The sequence below is a fragment of the Poecilia latipinna genome, unplaced genomic scaffold, assembly GCF_001443285.1.
Source record: "Poecilia latipinna isolate Pla-1442-1.1 unplaced genomic scaffold, P_latipinna-1.0 Scaffold5067, whole genome shotgun sequence".
NCBI lineage: Eukaryota > Metazoa > Chordata > Actinopteri > Cyprinodontiformes > Poeciliidae > Poecilia > Poecilia latipinna.
The window spans coordinates 1-15,087 of NW_015117683.1; the positions used below are offsets into that span (position 1 = coordinate 1).

General features: G+C 38.8%; 1 protein-coding gene and 1 long non-coding RNA gene across 2 annotated transcripts; both read right to left on the bottom strand.

Moving 5' to 3' along the window:
* Positions 1-905: 905 nt before the first annotated feature.
* Positions 906-2,227, bottom strand: LOC106943268 (uncharacterized). Its single transcript, XR_001423877.1, has 3 exons — positions 1,996-2,227; positions 1,713-1,806; positions 906-1,007 (listed from the first exon to the last, which is right to left on the bottom strand). It is a non-coding gene; the product is annotated as an uncharacterized LOC106943268 (long non-coding RNA).
* Positions 2,228-5,576: 3,349 nt separating this feature from the next.
* LOC106943267 (solute carrier organic anion transporter family member 1C1-like) lies at positions 5,577-12,941 on the bottom strand. The gene is made up of 15 exons (XM_015026587.1): positions 12,773-12,941; positions 12,344-12,453; positions 11,096-11,237; positions 10,877-11,009; positions 10,309-10,433; positions 10,065-10,211; positions 9,738-9,836; positions 9,076-9,339; positions 8,824-8,988; positions 8,343-8,538; positions 8,082-8,247; positions 7,439-7,623; positions 6,963-7,027; positions 6,774-6,891; positions 5,577-6,674 (listed from the first exon to the last, which is right to left on the bottom strand). Exons 2-15 carry the CDS (start codon positions 12,392-12,394, stop codon positions 6,461-6,463), a joined length of 2,070 nt encoding a protein of 689 aa, XP_014882073.1. The 5' UTR covers positions 12,395-12,453; positions 12,773-12,941; the 3' UTR covers positions 5,577-6,460.
* Positions 12,942-15,087: the final 2,146 nt, after the last annotated feature.

Below are 15,087 nucleotides of genomic sequence, written 5' to 3' on the forward strand. Positions count from 1 at the left end.
TTGATAATAAATATATAAGAGAAATGTTATTTTTTTGGGGGGGGGGGGGGGGGGGGGGGGGATTAAACTGTTGTGACTGAGAAAAGCCGACCATGTTATCTTTGGACTAAACATTTTGCCTTTTTGCTTAATTTTAGCAACACAGCAAAGTGGTAAGCTCCAAACAACGCTAAAATGAGAGCAAAGTTTATTTTAGGCACGAATACTGTCAGACCAATGACATCCAGGCCATTGGTCTGACAGTAGCATTAAGCCTTCTGCTTCTGTTAGCGCTGTGTGCTACTTGTTAGCTGCCTCCTTGCAGATTTAACTTTACTGCATGTTTTGAATAGAGTTATATGATTTTTGTTTTTGCAACTTTTGTTACAATAACAATTCAGATTGAAACATTTCAGTTCTACGTTATGTAGGGGGGAAAAATAATTTTGTATCTGCCCTTTTCATACATTTATATTTTAAATGTCTTTATTAGGAGCAAAGTGGAACCAAAATCAAATCCCTTGTTTTGTGTGCGCAAACCTGGCGAGTAAAGCTTATTCTGATTATTGTGCAACTTAGACTCACCCATTAACTCTAAAGTTGCTTGTCTTCAGAAACACCCAAAGAGGCAACTAGAGAGCAAAAGGTAGTACTTATCCTGAGCCAAACAGTGAACCCAGAGCCTTCAAGATACAAGAGGCCACTGCTAATAGTTGCACCATTATTCTGCTTTTTAGGCTTTTAACTTGTGTTTTTTTTTTTATTTTTTTTTTTTATCGAAAGGCAATTACACTTGAGAGCACCAGAAGAATGTGCTGTAAGAATACCAAAATTAGAAAGAAAAAAAAAGAAAAGAAAAATCTGAGAAGTGCAGGTTACAAATAGCTTGAGTACCTTGAGAGTGGAGAGGCGCTTTCTGCTTTTTCGTTCAGCAGGGTCACAGAGAACCTGCTGGCTGGTCATCTGGCTGACGTCCTGCGAAGTCTCTTCCATCTTCTGACTTTGTGTCTGCCTTCTTCCTCTGTGCTCTGTTGGAAAGAGGATTTGAAAATTACTAATTAAATTCCTTGAATAACTTCAATTCCACTAAAAAATAAAAAATAAAAAAAATCCCACAAGGACTAGTTCAAGGAAACAGAAAAGATAAAAAAAAAAAGACTGAATCTAGATGGAGGTTGTGTCAGCCAACACTTTTAAGCAGATATCCTAAGCTTTTTACGTACAAATATAAATTCATAAAGTCTGGAACAATATGTGTCTCTGTTGTATAAATTAATAACCAGTGCAGACCTATGAGAGATAGGCACTTAAAAAACTGCCTTTCCCATCACATATTCAGCAGCCATCACATATTCACAATGAGTATTTTATATTTGGATTGAAGTATGTTGGACTTGGTTTCTCTGCAACCTGAGACCCTTGAGTTGCAAGGTGGGTGTATGTACAGTGGTGATGCAAAACCTTATGACGACTAACATAAATACAAGGAAACTGGGTGAGAGCATTTCCAGAACTGCAGCTCTCGTGAGGTGTTCACACCACGGTCTGCCGCTTCTGAAAATGTTGTCTCCGTGTGACTTATAGGAAAATCTACAACAAATAAAAACTTGTGAAAGTTCCTCTTTTTAAATATCGCTGCAGTTGAGTTTGTCATTTTACCCTGGAGCTCGATTAAATCCTTAAAGCAAAACAAAAAAAAGCCAACTGATAAGACATTCATCTGCGGTCGGTACCTGTGTCAACTCCTCTTCTCAGTCGTCTCAGGTGAGTTTGCGTCAGCTGATGCTCGACTCAGTCCATTTCAGGAAGAAAGAGCTGCTGACAACCCTGCAATCATTTGTCAGGTAGACGGACTGTAATGATGGATCTCTGACAGAAAATCTTTATCTTTGGTCTCTTCATGACCCCATTAGGCCCCCCCAAAGGGCAGCATGCCTTTGATAAATTATTCATCTATGACCACAAGTCTTGGTTTTCTTTATGTTATACATATATAGAAAACAAACAAAATGATACCTAGAGCATCTTTAGCAATGGAGGCTCCCCTTTCTTCTTCTTCTTCTTCCTCGTCTCTTCCTCGTTAAGCACCCATGTATCTCTTCTTCGACTGAATGGAGACAGCCCTGCTCTCCCCTCTAGCTCCTATTCTCCTGGCTCAGTCCAGCGCCGTTACTTGGAACCAGCAAAACAAAAGCTCCGACACATTTTTATTCCATACACATGCCAACCAGTCCAGGAGGAGGACAGCAAAGAGGGCAGAGAAGGATGTGGGGCTTTGGCGCTCAGGCGTGAGAGGGTGGCGGAGGGGGCCAGGGGGTTGGTCATAGATTAGAGGTTTTGGACAAGTCTCTGGATTTTTAATGAGGTAAAAATGTTCTTGCTGCTATCACAAAGAATTGGGAGAACTTTTGTTTCTTTTCTACGACGCCTGGTCAGATAAAGAAAGAAGCAAAAACACCTGATACGCATGCCAGGCTCAGTGCGACACCGAGTTGACGGAGACTCCCGAAGGTGGAACGGTGCACCTCTGTAAATGAATGTGTCTGGAATGCTGTGTGAGTCTGGTACAACATGTATGGTCACACACACGATCAGCTTTGTTCTCACAGACGCCGAGGATTATTGAGCATAACCCTGAAATTCCTGCACACAAACTGTACAGGAAGTAGTTCCACTTTGTGCCGTAAGCTTGCTGACTCTAAGCTGAGCAGAAAGTGTATCCAACATTGGGTTGACTCGCTCCGGAATGCAAGCTCAGGCTAAATTACAGTAGAAATGTTTCTGCTCGTTGCAGATTTATCATCTGAAGATAAGAAGTGCCTTCATGTAGCCTTGCAGAAGTATTAATATCCCTTGAACATTTTTGAACTTCAATCTACTGGACTGAGTTCATCCTCCCTTAGTGTATGATTAGCACAGCCAGCTTTTGTTTCAAATACAGCTTTAGGTGTTTAGGAGCAAATCTCTACCAAGCTAACTGAAGGTATTGCTCACCTCAACAGTTAGTCACTTTTTACCAGAAGTACCCCCATAGCATTATGCTAGCGCCACCATGTTTCGCTGCAAGGGTGGTGTGTTCAGAAAGAAGTACCATGTCAATTTTACATTATTATGCCATTGTATCTGGGTAATTGTTGGTTTGTGGTCTTATCTGACCAGAGTACCTTTTGCATCTTTGCTGTCCTTGCGTGCCTGCAGCACACAAAGTTTCTCTCAGAAATAGCTTTATTCTTGTAATTTTAATATTAAACATTGTACCCGTTTACACCGAGCCGCTCTTCAGATCAACTGCAACATAATTTCAGCGGGTCGTTTACACGACACCAGTGACTTTCTGAAGTATCAGAGTAAAACTTTTCTGAAACACTCCGCAGGAGAAGTACTCTGCTAAAGCGCACGTCCTTGCACTACGCAGCACGGGCAGATAACAAAAACAATGGCGGATAGCACGGTGTTCTTTTGTGTTACTCAACCAGTTCTGTTTAGCACAACTTTTAATATAAGAGATACATTTACTTGAGCACTTTCTTCTTGGGAGACGGAGATAGCAGGTATGAGGTAGAAGCTAGTGAGGTGGAAGCTAAATGGCGCCTGCTAAAATCGCGGCGCCATCTAGTGGGCTGGTATGACAACTACAGCTGACTCGAGGTGTCCATCCATCCATCCATCCATTTTCTGAACACCCTTGTCCCTCAGTGGGGTCGGGAGGGGTGCTGGTGCCTATCTCCAGCTAACGTTCCGGGCGAGAGGCAGGGTACATCCTGGACAGGTCGCCAGTCTGTCGCAGACTCGAGGTGTCTTGAACCGATTTTGTGGCAGTAAAAAATTAACCCCAAGCACAGGTGGTTGATGCAGATGGAAATGAAGCAGAAGGATTACAGGTAAATTGAAATCTCGTTAAAATGCAAAGCATTCATCTTTAAATAGCCACACTTTTTGCATTCTTCTGCAAGGACAATCCCAAACCCAGGAAGACCTAAATCCTGCTTTTATTGCTGCAGACTTTTTTTTTTTTTTTTTTTTTTTGCTATGTCTTCAATGGACACTTTAAAAATATTTATTTTTATAAGGCAAATGGGCAAAACCCTTAAGATTTTGCTCTTCCACATCTCTCTAACAACAACAACAACAACAAAGAATCTGCACTATTTTATTTAGGAGTATCAGAGTGAATGAGACAAACAGCAATTATCAGATATTTATTTGTAAAAATGTGTGCCATTGTCTTCCTTCCAAAATTACATGCTATTTTGTGTCGGTCACTCACAAAGAAAAATAATGAAATGCATAGAAATTTGTGTTTTATCACATGACAAACTGTGAAAAGTTTCAAGTGGGATTAATACTTTTGCAAGGAACTGTTTTCAGCTTGGACAGACTTACTTAAAACCATAGTAGAACGTTTTTCTGCGTGTGTAGAGCACCACCTGCTGGTAAAATTTTTATTTAGGTGAAAATAAATGCATTCAGCCTTTACATTTCTGTACTTTTGATGTGTTTCAAACTAGAACATCCAGTCATTGTTCATCCTGAAATCTCTGAGTTTCCGAGTGTCACACAGTGACAACATGCTGAAGTTCAAACTCTGCTTCTGGTCCAATGAAAGCAAGAGGAGGGCTATTTGGAAAGAACAAAATAAACAGAGAAGGTCAAGGTTGATTTCTGTGGGTAGAGCAAGAACAGCAAAAAGGAATGGAGCTACAGTTAACTTTACTTGGAAAATGCTCAGATGATGCATTACCTGGAAATAGACTTTGCCCCTTTGGTAAAAACATGGAAATCAGGGCAAAACGCCCGGAAAACAAATGTGTGAGGGGTGAGAGAAAATTTCAGGACCTAGAAGCCGGTTGGGTTGCAACACTGTTTACTTTTTTTAGACATTTGCTTGAACCAGACCAACCTAATTGTTAAAACCTGATGCAAAACTGCCCTCCAAATACTCAGTCCATTTAAAAGAAATTTCTCATGAAGTGCATTTGAGTTGTTCATATACCCCTAACAGATTTAGATGTAATTTTTTTTTTTATTCAACCAAGAATTTTGATTCAGCCTGGAGATAATCTCTTTTCTGATAGTTTAAATACATCTGAGGTATGAATAATTCTGGACTTATTTTTAGCTTTTCTACCAATAATCCACCTAGCATAAAAAACATTGTATATTTTTAAACATTGTAAATCAACATTCTTGTGTGAATTTGTTTAATTCTGCAATATTTGTAAAACCGTGCAAGTGCTGCCCTCCATCGGTTGGAGGGTGCTACTGTAGTTGAGGTCTACGTCACAGTTCGGGTATAAAACCACCGTCAACTTTATGGCTTTTTGCAAATACAAATAATATTCGTAATCCCAACTGACCTGCAAACAGGAAATCTTTATGCTGATTTTCAGTCAAATGTGTTTATTTCAGCATGTGGTATAGTGAAAGCTGATTATTCACTTATTTCTTTTATTCATTGTCATTCAGGGCTGAAAGTGAATGTGAGCTTCTATATTTTTCACAAGACAGGATATGTTTAAAAAATTGTTCATTTATATAGTAAAAAAAAGTCTTAGAAGTCAATATTTTAATAATAATAATAATAATTTAAGACCAACTAATGAACTTATTGTCTTTAATGTATATTCAACTATACAGAGAGAGTGGAAGAAGAGAACCTTAAGCAATATATATGACATATTAAACAAGCATCTAACATTCTTTATAAATCCAAATTATTAACAGTGATTATTAAGTCATTGCTGTGTGACTGGATGTTATGGTTGCAATAAAGTATTAAGAAAGTAAATTACAAAAACAAGTTTAGTACTTAGTCCAGGGCTTGCAGTTCACAATCCAAACAGTGACTCACTTTACAACATTTATATTTCAGAAGATATCTTGACTGCAGCTTGTTGCAAATTAAAACTAAGTTGTTTAACAAAAAACTGTAATGTAGTACATAACAATTACATTGACACACAATGCATTGTTGGGACACATTTCAGGATTTTTACTTGACTTTAAAATAAAATAAAGATTAACTGCTTATCAATGGTAAAAGTTTGTAAAAATGGTTTCAGGAAGTGAGGTAAAACACCGGTACCAAGACTAATGACCTCCAGTGATTAAGAAAAAAGACACATTAAAATGACTCATGAAAGAATCAAGAGTCTTTCAGCTTCAGCAGTGTGTAAAACTTTTAAAATGAGTGTCATTTTAAAAATGTTTTTAGTATTTTATATACATCTATTTAAAACTGAACTCCATGAAAAGTGAGTTGAGTTTCAAACCAGCTACTTTGACTGACTGGACAAAGATCACATATTTTTTAATGTAAGGTAATTGCTCAAGTTTTGACTTTTATATCTAAAAAGAAAAATAGAAGGAAGAAAGTGGTGAGCTGCTGGAAGGCCAAACAGTGATGAAACTGTACCTTACCACATTTGATCCAGTTTGGGTCCATCTTCTTTACACAATGATGTGGCCGTCTTGTAATATGTTAAATCGAACTCTCCTTGTTATCCTCTTCTTTGTTCGTAGAAATGCTGATGTTTGCATGCCCATTGTTCTGTGTGTTACCCTCCACTTTGTTGTCTTTGGCCTGGTTCCTCAGAGCTAGCTTCTTCTGTCTCTTGATGATTTTAACGTAGAGAATTCCCCACAACACATTGGTAAGGAAGTACAGTCCAGTTACCAAGCCTAAGAAAGTCATTCTGAAAGTGAAAGCGTTATAAAAACATTGATTACACATGTGCCGGATTTTATTTGCTGTGATTTGTGACGTAACCTGCAAGGCCAACATCTGTTCTCACCTAAACGCGTTGGAATCATAAAGCCTACATGCGCCGCGTCCTCCGCATTGCTTCGTGCCCCATTTCAAACAAGTTCGATCGATCAGTGCTCCGAAATATATCGGGGGAGGTATCCCACCTGGGAGGTCACGCCAAATGTCATCAATGTCATTACTAAGAATTGGTGTTTGTTGCAGGTGCAGTACTCACCCAGAGTTCTCACAATCAGGGTCTGCATACCCAAGGCCAAAGACTTCAGATCTGGTTGGATGGATCTAATGCAAAGAAGCACGATGGATTATGTCAGAGAATAAAACCGTGAAATTTAAGAAACGGAGGTTTGTTTCTTGTGGGCAAGTAAGGATAAAAGAATTAAACATAGCCAAAGTTAGACAAACCTATTTACATTTATTTTGTAATTGCCCTAACTTAAGTTTTATTGATGTCACTAATGATTGAATCACTGATTTGGCATTAACATTATGTCCAACTGCCTAAGTCCAGCATCTTTTAGATGTCATTCTGCTTCAGCACACCTGGCTCCAATATTAGCTCATTAGCTGAGCTTCATATAGCTTGACTGCATACCAGTGAGGCGGTTTCACTGGTTAATTCAAGTGTGTAGGTCAAGGGATACATCTAAAACTTGCAGGACTCTGGCCCTCGAGGAATTGAGTGAATCTTACCTGAGTAACACAATAAATCCCGGTGTGCCCCCACAGGCAGAAATGAAAGCTCCCACCACCGTCAAAGCCATGTAGATTTTAAATTTATAATCACAATCGCTCTTCCTCGGACACTGGCCCAGCACAGCAGACATGTTCGCAGCAGGAGTCATGAAGTCCCCAACACAGGTACAGTTGTGAAACACCTGAAGATCAAAAACACAAGGCTCTAATGTAGAACAACTTGTACCTTCAGCTGAATACAGGTGATACTGTCAAGAAGGGTGTTGAGATCGCTTGGAACGAAGGCTCAGCCAGGCGACGGCGTGTTTTTCTGCCTTTATTCTTCCTCTTACACCCAGGTACAATCAGGAGACGTTCTGACAACGATCTGACAACGATCCCGCGCCACAGACAAGTGAACGCGGACTTAAATAACAAAGGGAGCAGGTGAAAGAGATTCCTAATCAACAGAAGCTAAATGACACCAAGGACCGGAAAAAACCCAAAACATGGAAAGATCATACAGAAATAAACCCCCACAAAACAGAGATCATGACAGATACAGATTTTGGAGATCTACTACTTTCAGTTTTCAGAGAGAAATCTCTAACTCTGTGCTGTCTGTGTGGATGGATTTCATGTTGGTGGAAAAAAAGCTCACCATTGCTTTTCCTGTCCCAGTGGAGGTCTGACATCCAGCCAGGCAGGGGGAGGCATACGTCATGCCGTTATAGGCGCACACAGGATCCCAGTGCTTCATGGAGCAGGAACAGCCCATGTTGCACGGGGACAAAAGTGTGGAATAATTGTAGGATACCTGTTGATAACTGGACCAAAGCAGACAAGTGGTGTTTGTCAGAATATTATTTATTGCCAATGAAGTCAAGAGATTTCATCATCAAAAGAAAAAAAAAAACCTCACCCTTGATACGCAACAGTCAAACCAGCCACCTCTGCATTGTCACAGTGGAAGAAGCCCTGCAGGGTAAGCAAAGAAAAGGCTCCAAGAGATGCAGAGATGGACACTCTGGCTGCTCCAACGACACCCAGGTTGAAACGTTTCAGTATAAAACCACCAGTGATGATGCCCAGAGCGACTGCGGGCAGGTTCATGATGCCTTAGTGGTGAAATGTAGAGATGGTTTTTCAGGACAGAAAGGCCTTACACTCCCAAGATGGAAAACAAAGGGTTGACAATGTTGGATAACCACCCAGTCATCAAATGCTAAATATAGTGTCTAGATTTTCTAAACACTTGCACAAAGAGAGATTTCACAGTGGGTCATTAAGTGCTTACATTCTTGAGTTGATGTTATCACACACAATCACACTTCCTTTTCACAACATCATTGTTCCAATTGCAGGAAAGTTAAGAGTGAGTGGGGATTGGGTGAGTGGTGTACCTATGAGAAAAATGGCCTTGGATGCCGCCTGGCCGTAGATCTGCTCCATGAATTTAGGTTTGAAGGTGATCATGCCAATGAAACCGTTGACCGCAACCAAGTGGGTGAGAATCATCATCGTGTAGATGCTGTTCCTGAAGAGTCTCTTCAGTGAAGGAACAAAATCTGGCAAAGAAAAAAAGCATTACATAAGATTACCCTCAGCTCTTAGTGTTTTTTTTTTTTGGACATACAGCCAAAACACTTAGTTACCTTTAGCCATTTCCTTAAATGTGACAGTCTTTTCTTTCTCTCCACCATCTTGGGTTTCATCTGGCAGGAAGCTCTCCTGTTCTGGCCCAGAAGCTAGCTCTGTACTTTTGTTGCCATCTTCTTCCTCCTCCCCCTGTTTCGGCAAAGACTTGGGCAGGAAAAAGAAGGGGATGCTCGACAGCAGAATCACTGTGCCAGTCAAGATAAAGCCCAGCCACCAGGCTCCCACCCAGCGAGAGTCCTTGTAGTTGATGGTGATGCTGTCTGGGGAAAAAGGGGAAGGATGATTGTTGGGGTTGTAACGTCTTTTTTTTTATGTCGTGTTCCTTTTTGTCTGATGAATTTCCAAATTCCCAGGCAAAATCTGAATAAATGGAGCAATCCCATGGATGAAAATTCTTTCTTGGGAAGTTGTAGGTTTCTTTAAAACTCTAGTCTTGAAATCCAAAATGGTTGCCATTAAAAACATTGTATTAACAGGATATGAATTAGTTGTTCTCCACTGAAGCATTTAGGTACTTAATGATGATATGTCAGTAAATATGCAGCTATAGTTTGAATTACATAGGTGGATCCTATATCCTATAGAATTACTTAAAGGAATGTTTTTGATTGATGGTAAGCCAGTTTCTCCTTTGTTCTCAGAATGAGATGTCCCATACCTAAATTGACAAATCCAATGTCCACGTAGGTCTTGGCGAGGAAGGACCCCAGCATGAACCCAAACATAGGACCTAATATTCCTGTTGTATGAATGCAGGCTAGAAGAGAAAAGGGGAGAGAGTGTTATGGATTACCTCTTGTGGGATATTTCACTTCTATGTTTAAGCACAGATGACATCCAAAAAAGAAATTCTTACATAAATTGATCAAAAATAAAGGTGGCTGATAAGAAGCTGAGAGTTGACTATGAAGATGTACTAAAACGTATACCGATCCTATGCAAAGTGCTAAGCCAAAGCATTCTGTAACTAATAACAACAACAAACCCAAATAGAAAGGAGTGTTCTCGTGTTTGGAAAAGTCATCCAGATAGGATATTCCCAAAGGCATGATCGGAGTCTCTCCAATTCCACGCAGCATGTTTCCCAGGAAAACATAGATCCACATGGAAGAGCCAACTGCCTTTTCACAAGCTGGGGAGAAGACGACCGGCAATTAAACTCTTTCTGGCAGATTTAGGATCAACGCTAAAGTGCATGGAGGTGAATTTCAAAACAAAATACCAGCTACCTTTCATGGCTTCTACATCGGGGATTCCATCCTTCTCATTCAGGCTGTGGTTAGACAAACATGGCAGGATGTTTTCAGTGGTGTTGACCTGAGTGTTGTGTGACATACTGGTCTCATATTTATACCTAGAAAAAATAAGAGTAATGTCACATATTCTGTACAAGATTTGGAAATATATGAATACTCCTTTTCTTTTTTGTTGTAATATTTAAATTGATTAGCTAATTTAAACACTTGCTCTGCTGATGAGTTGTCAGAGAGATGGTATGTGAGTCGCCTTTTTTTTTTTAAAATAAACTGAAACACACTGAATTCCACAGCACGTCTAAATGTTAAGATTGTCAAAGTCAAGCTAGCATAGCTGAGCTACTTTCCTCTGCCTTGGTATATTTTTTAAATTGTGATGTCACGGTGCAACGTGTCTGTAAGCAGCTTATATCACTGATTGTACTTATAAAAGTGATTTATTACTGGTTAAAATGTAATACTGTTCTTTGACAAGCTATTTGTGAAACATACAGATTATTTTTGAAAAGATGTAAGCAGAGTAAATGAGTTTTATACTAACGGGCCCTGTAGGAAGTGCGGCAGTGCAACAATGAAGGATCCAGTGGCCATGACCAAGCAGCCGATACCAATCAGCCTGGGACGATGGAGCTTTGCACCAAAATAGCTCACAAAGGCAATTACCAGCAAGTTTCCTGTGAAGAAAAATAAATGCAGAAAACTATTAATTAAAGGAGTAGCTCCAGCATTTTAGAATCCAGAACATCTTAACTTCACGAACCCATTTCAAAGCTGCCATCTATGACCCCAATCAGAGAGCTGGGGATGTCAAAGCGTCTCTCGATCTGGGTGATGGAGCTCTTCATGTAAGCACCGCCAAAAGCTTTGGCAAAGTACACAAATGCCAAAGAGACAAGGAACAGCTGCAAAATAATATAAAAAGTTGCTAAGCTATGTTGCCTTTAAACACACTGGACAATCTCAGACGACGTGCAACAATTAGTTCACATATCTAAAATCCAAAATGCACCGAGTGTCTTTAACTCCAGATTAAAATCCCACCTGTTTAGAGTTGCATTTGAAACATTATAGATTAAACGTCTATCAACATTTTTGATGTGCAACAATGGCACCTCTATGATGTAAACCACCTTTAACTGCCTTCTGACTGATACAAATAGACGTGGATCGATTGATTGAATATAGGAGGACAAATCTCAATAAATCTGACATCTTCAAAGAACGCTAGCACCTCTTTTCAGTACCAATAAAAAATGTTTTTGGTGTACAAAGCTTTTTCTTTATGTGACTAAAGGTGGTGAAAGTATATTACTTGAAAACACAACGTTTGTAACATCTGTAGCGTAAGAAAAAGAGTTCATGTTAGATCACTCTGTAATATACAGAAAAATTCATGCTTGTTTTCACTTAACCCCAAACCGAATGTGCAGATTTAGCCTAAGGCAATCTGATGAAGTAATAGAAGGAGATTTATGATTTGTTTACAAAACTATCTCCTTGTTTTTCTTTTTTCTTTTTTTATTAGCTCAGACCATGGCCTCAATTTGCTTTAATCCTGGCACCGAGAATAATTTATGAAAATTTACAGAAAAATTTCAGATGATTACCACCTTTTAACATGCCGGTAAAGGTTGGGTAAGCTGTTACCGGCAACCACAGCGAATTGGTTTTCTAAAAGGAAATCAAATTGTTTTCCTTTGGAAAATAATGTCCAATATTTTAGGCCAGACTATTATTACTTACGTTGCAATATATTGTGTACACACAAATTAGTACATGTCATGTACTCTAATAACATTTTGATAAATACTGCTACTAGTTACTCTTGTTTGGTACAAATGAAAATCACCACTAGAGTACAGTAAAAATCAGCCCCTTGTTTCTTACAAAAACAAATTGCAGGTAAATTATTCTTTCATGGGCCTTGGATTTGGTGAAGACTTGACCCTTTTTGCTACTTTAAAGTCCGATATGTGGTAATACAGGCAAAAGGTCGGACTCCACTGACCTTGAGCTTGGAGCAACAGGCCTCGCGTGTTTTTTTGGACTCCACGCTCATGATGCCGTTTCCTGTTCAACTGGAGAGAGGAAAGCAGGAACAAAACGATCCCAATAGCCCTGCAAAGTTACAAGTACAAAATGTTAGCTGCAAGCAAGCTTTTGCTAATTTGATTATTTTGTTTAATAGACATAAAACAATTTTATTTCCTCACTCTGTAGGCATTAAAGAAAATATTGAAACTTTTTTTTTTTAGGACAAAAACACCTTAATTGGTTTAGCTTTTCTTTCCCCCAATGCCACTGACATTGTCTTAACAATTTGTCTTTTCAAACTTTTATGTTTTTGATTATTGTTGCAACTATACTGAGCTGCACATCCTAATGAAGAGATAGAGGTGAACAAAAGATGAAGAAAACTAACTGTTGGGGTATTTACCTGAAGGAGTGACGTCCCAGTATAAAGGATCCCAGCTGGATGGCTTGTCCTAACTGGCAGGAATCAGTGTTTAAAGCCCAAGTCTTATCTCCAAATTATAAAATCACATGTAATCAGTAACTCAGGCACTCATGTTGGTCTTGTTGATCATGTCAACAAAAAGCCACCCAGTCCTCATGCAACGCTGACACAAGCCCCGGGCTCAAACAGAACTGCGACTGAGCGGCTCGTCCAATCCCGGTCCGAGCAGCAGGCGAAGGGTTCAGAGGTCCTCCGAGTGCAAACACAGGCAGACAGTCACAGTTGTGCACATCCTTCTCCGTGGAACATCACAGGCCTCCCAAGTAGCCATCCTTTTGAACGCACAACAAACAGCCAGCAGCAGCGAGCGTGCCGCTGAGTTGGCCAAGGTTTGTGGAGCCACTGTGCAGAAACACAAACGTGCAATGCAAGCCCGTGATGACAGCGATGCTGGATAAAATGCAATAACTGAAAATAAACACGGAAAACGTGGTTGTACAGATCTACGGTTCTGTTTTGTGGTCTGCAGATTAGTGTTGAGAGGAGGTGTTGGTCATTAATGTGCAGCTTGAACTTTGAACTCCTCTACAGGTTAGAGCCTTAGCTCTACCTAGTTTAAATAAAATAATCCAAACTTTTTGAAGTCAAGTTCATCAGCAACAAGGCACTTCAACGTGTTTCACGTCTTAAAAACATTACAGTCATCAGTTATGAAACATGAAATAAATATTTATTTTTTGTCAAACTGCCATGACGTCAAAAATTATTTTTTTATTTAAAAAATAATCGCCACATCTATTTCCAAAATATGTGCTAGACCAAGAAGAAAACATTCATTATAATTATTCTTTTTTGGAAGGTAATCAAAATCATCAAACAAATAGTTTGGTGGATGTTCCACTTTAATCAACGGCAAATCTAAACAGGTGTTTGTTTGTTTTTTTCCTTTTTTGGCCGTTTTGTGGTTTTCTGGAAGTTTGTTCCAGATTTGTTTAAAAAAACCTGATATCAGCTAACCCTTTAGTGCTCGTTGAATTTTTTAATTGACATTGTGAGCAAGTTTATTGCCTCCAGATGCAGGAAATAGTTGGAGTCGTTGTTAGCATTGCTTTTGATGCTATCATAAAAGTTTATTTAGGCTATTAAGTGTTGATTTCACTTTCACATTTTGTCACATTACATCAAGATAAAGTCGTGCATGTTTGTGAAGAAGATTGACGAGAATCCGCTTTTCAAAAATGTTTTAGAAATGAAAATCTGAAAAGTGTGGAAGGCATTTTGCGCTCCAGAATAGTCTTAACGGCAACATCCAGGACAGACTCTTATGTAACCAGTGCAGGTTCTTGTTAAACGACATTTAACTGAAGTCCTCAAAGGGGTGCGGGTTTTAATGTTTTTATCTTTTTTTTAAAATCTTTTTCAAAATGTCTTTCTCTTTCTCACTGTTTCTTTCTCACTGTTTATGTTTTAATTATGTTTTTTAAATCTCTTTCTCACATGCTGTTTTATTTTAATTATGTAAAGCACTTTGAAATGCCTTGCTGCTGAAATGTGCTATACAAATAAAATGTGATTGATTGATTATTTGTGTGAGTTCAGAGTGCGGAGATTTTCATTGCTCGAGTTCTGGAGTTGATCCAGACATGAAGAATGGTGCAGCTGTGAAAGGGAGGGACATGTGGCCCACGGGCCTTGAGTTTGACACATGTGCTTTATTATTTTAAATTATATTTAGAATTCCTAATTGCACTTTCAGAACCATTTGAAAGAAGTTGCATGTTTTACATATATTGTTTTTTTCAGTTCCTTTATTTATTTATTTATTTTACATTGGCTGTTCTCCTGATTTTACTGACTGAACAAATTAAAATTGACATTCAGATCGCTCTGACAGGCATTAATTTTTTTTGTTTGTTAATAGTTGCACACTAGTAGAGTTGCCAGTCGAGGGTGATTCTTTTTTGTGGCAACATTTAGGCCTTTGTATTTTTGAAAAAAAAGTATTAATGTTTTAAGTTTTAAATATTTTGTTACAACACTGACATGTTTAACAATAACAAATTAATAATAATTGGATAAATTAATAATTACAGGTGTTTTTTCCACCATTGTCTCTGAATGTGTTCCACCCTGTTAGGAACATTCACATATAGACCATAGTTAAACATGTAAATTTAGAAAAAAAATACTTTTTCTTAAAAGAGTGTGTCCCTTTTACTGTATAATATGTTTTATTTTTGAAATTGTAACATGTAGTTATGGGTCATTTATGTCTGTGTTTAAAAAAATGTTTT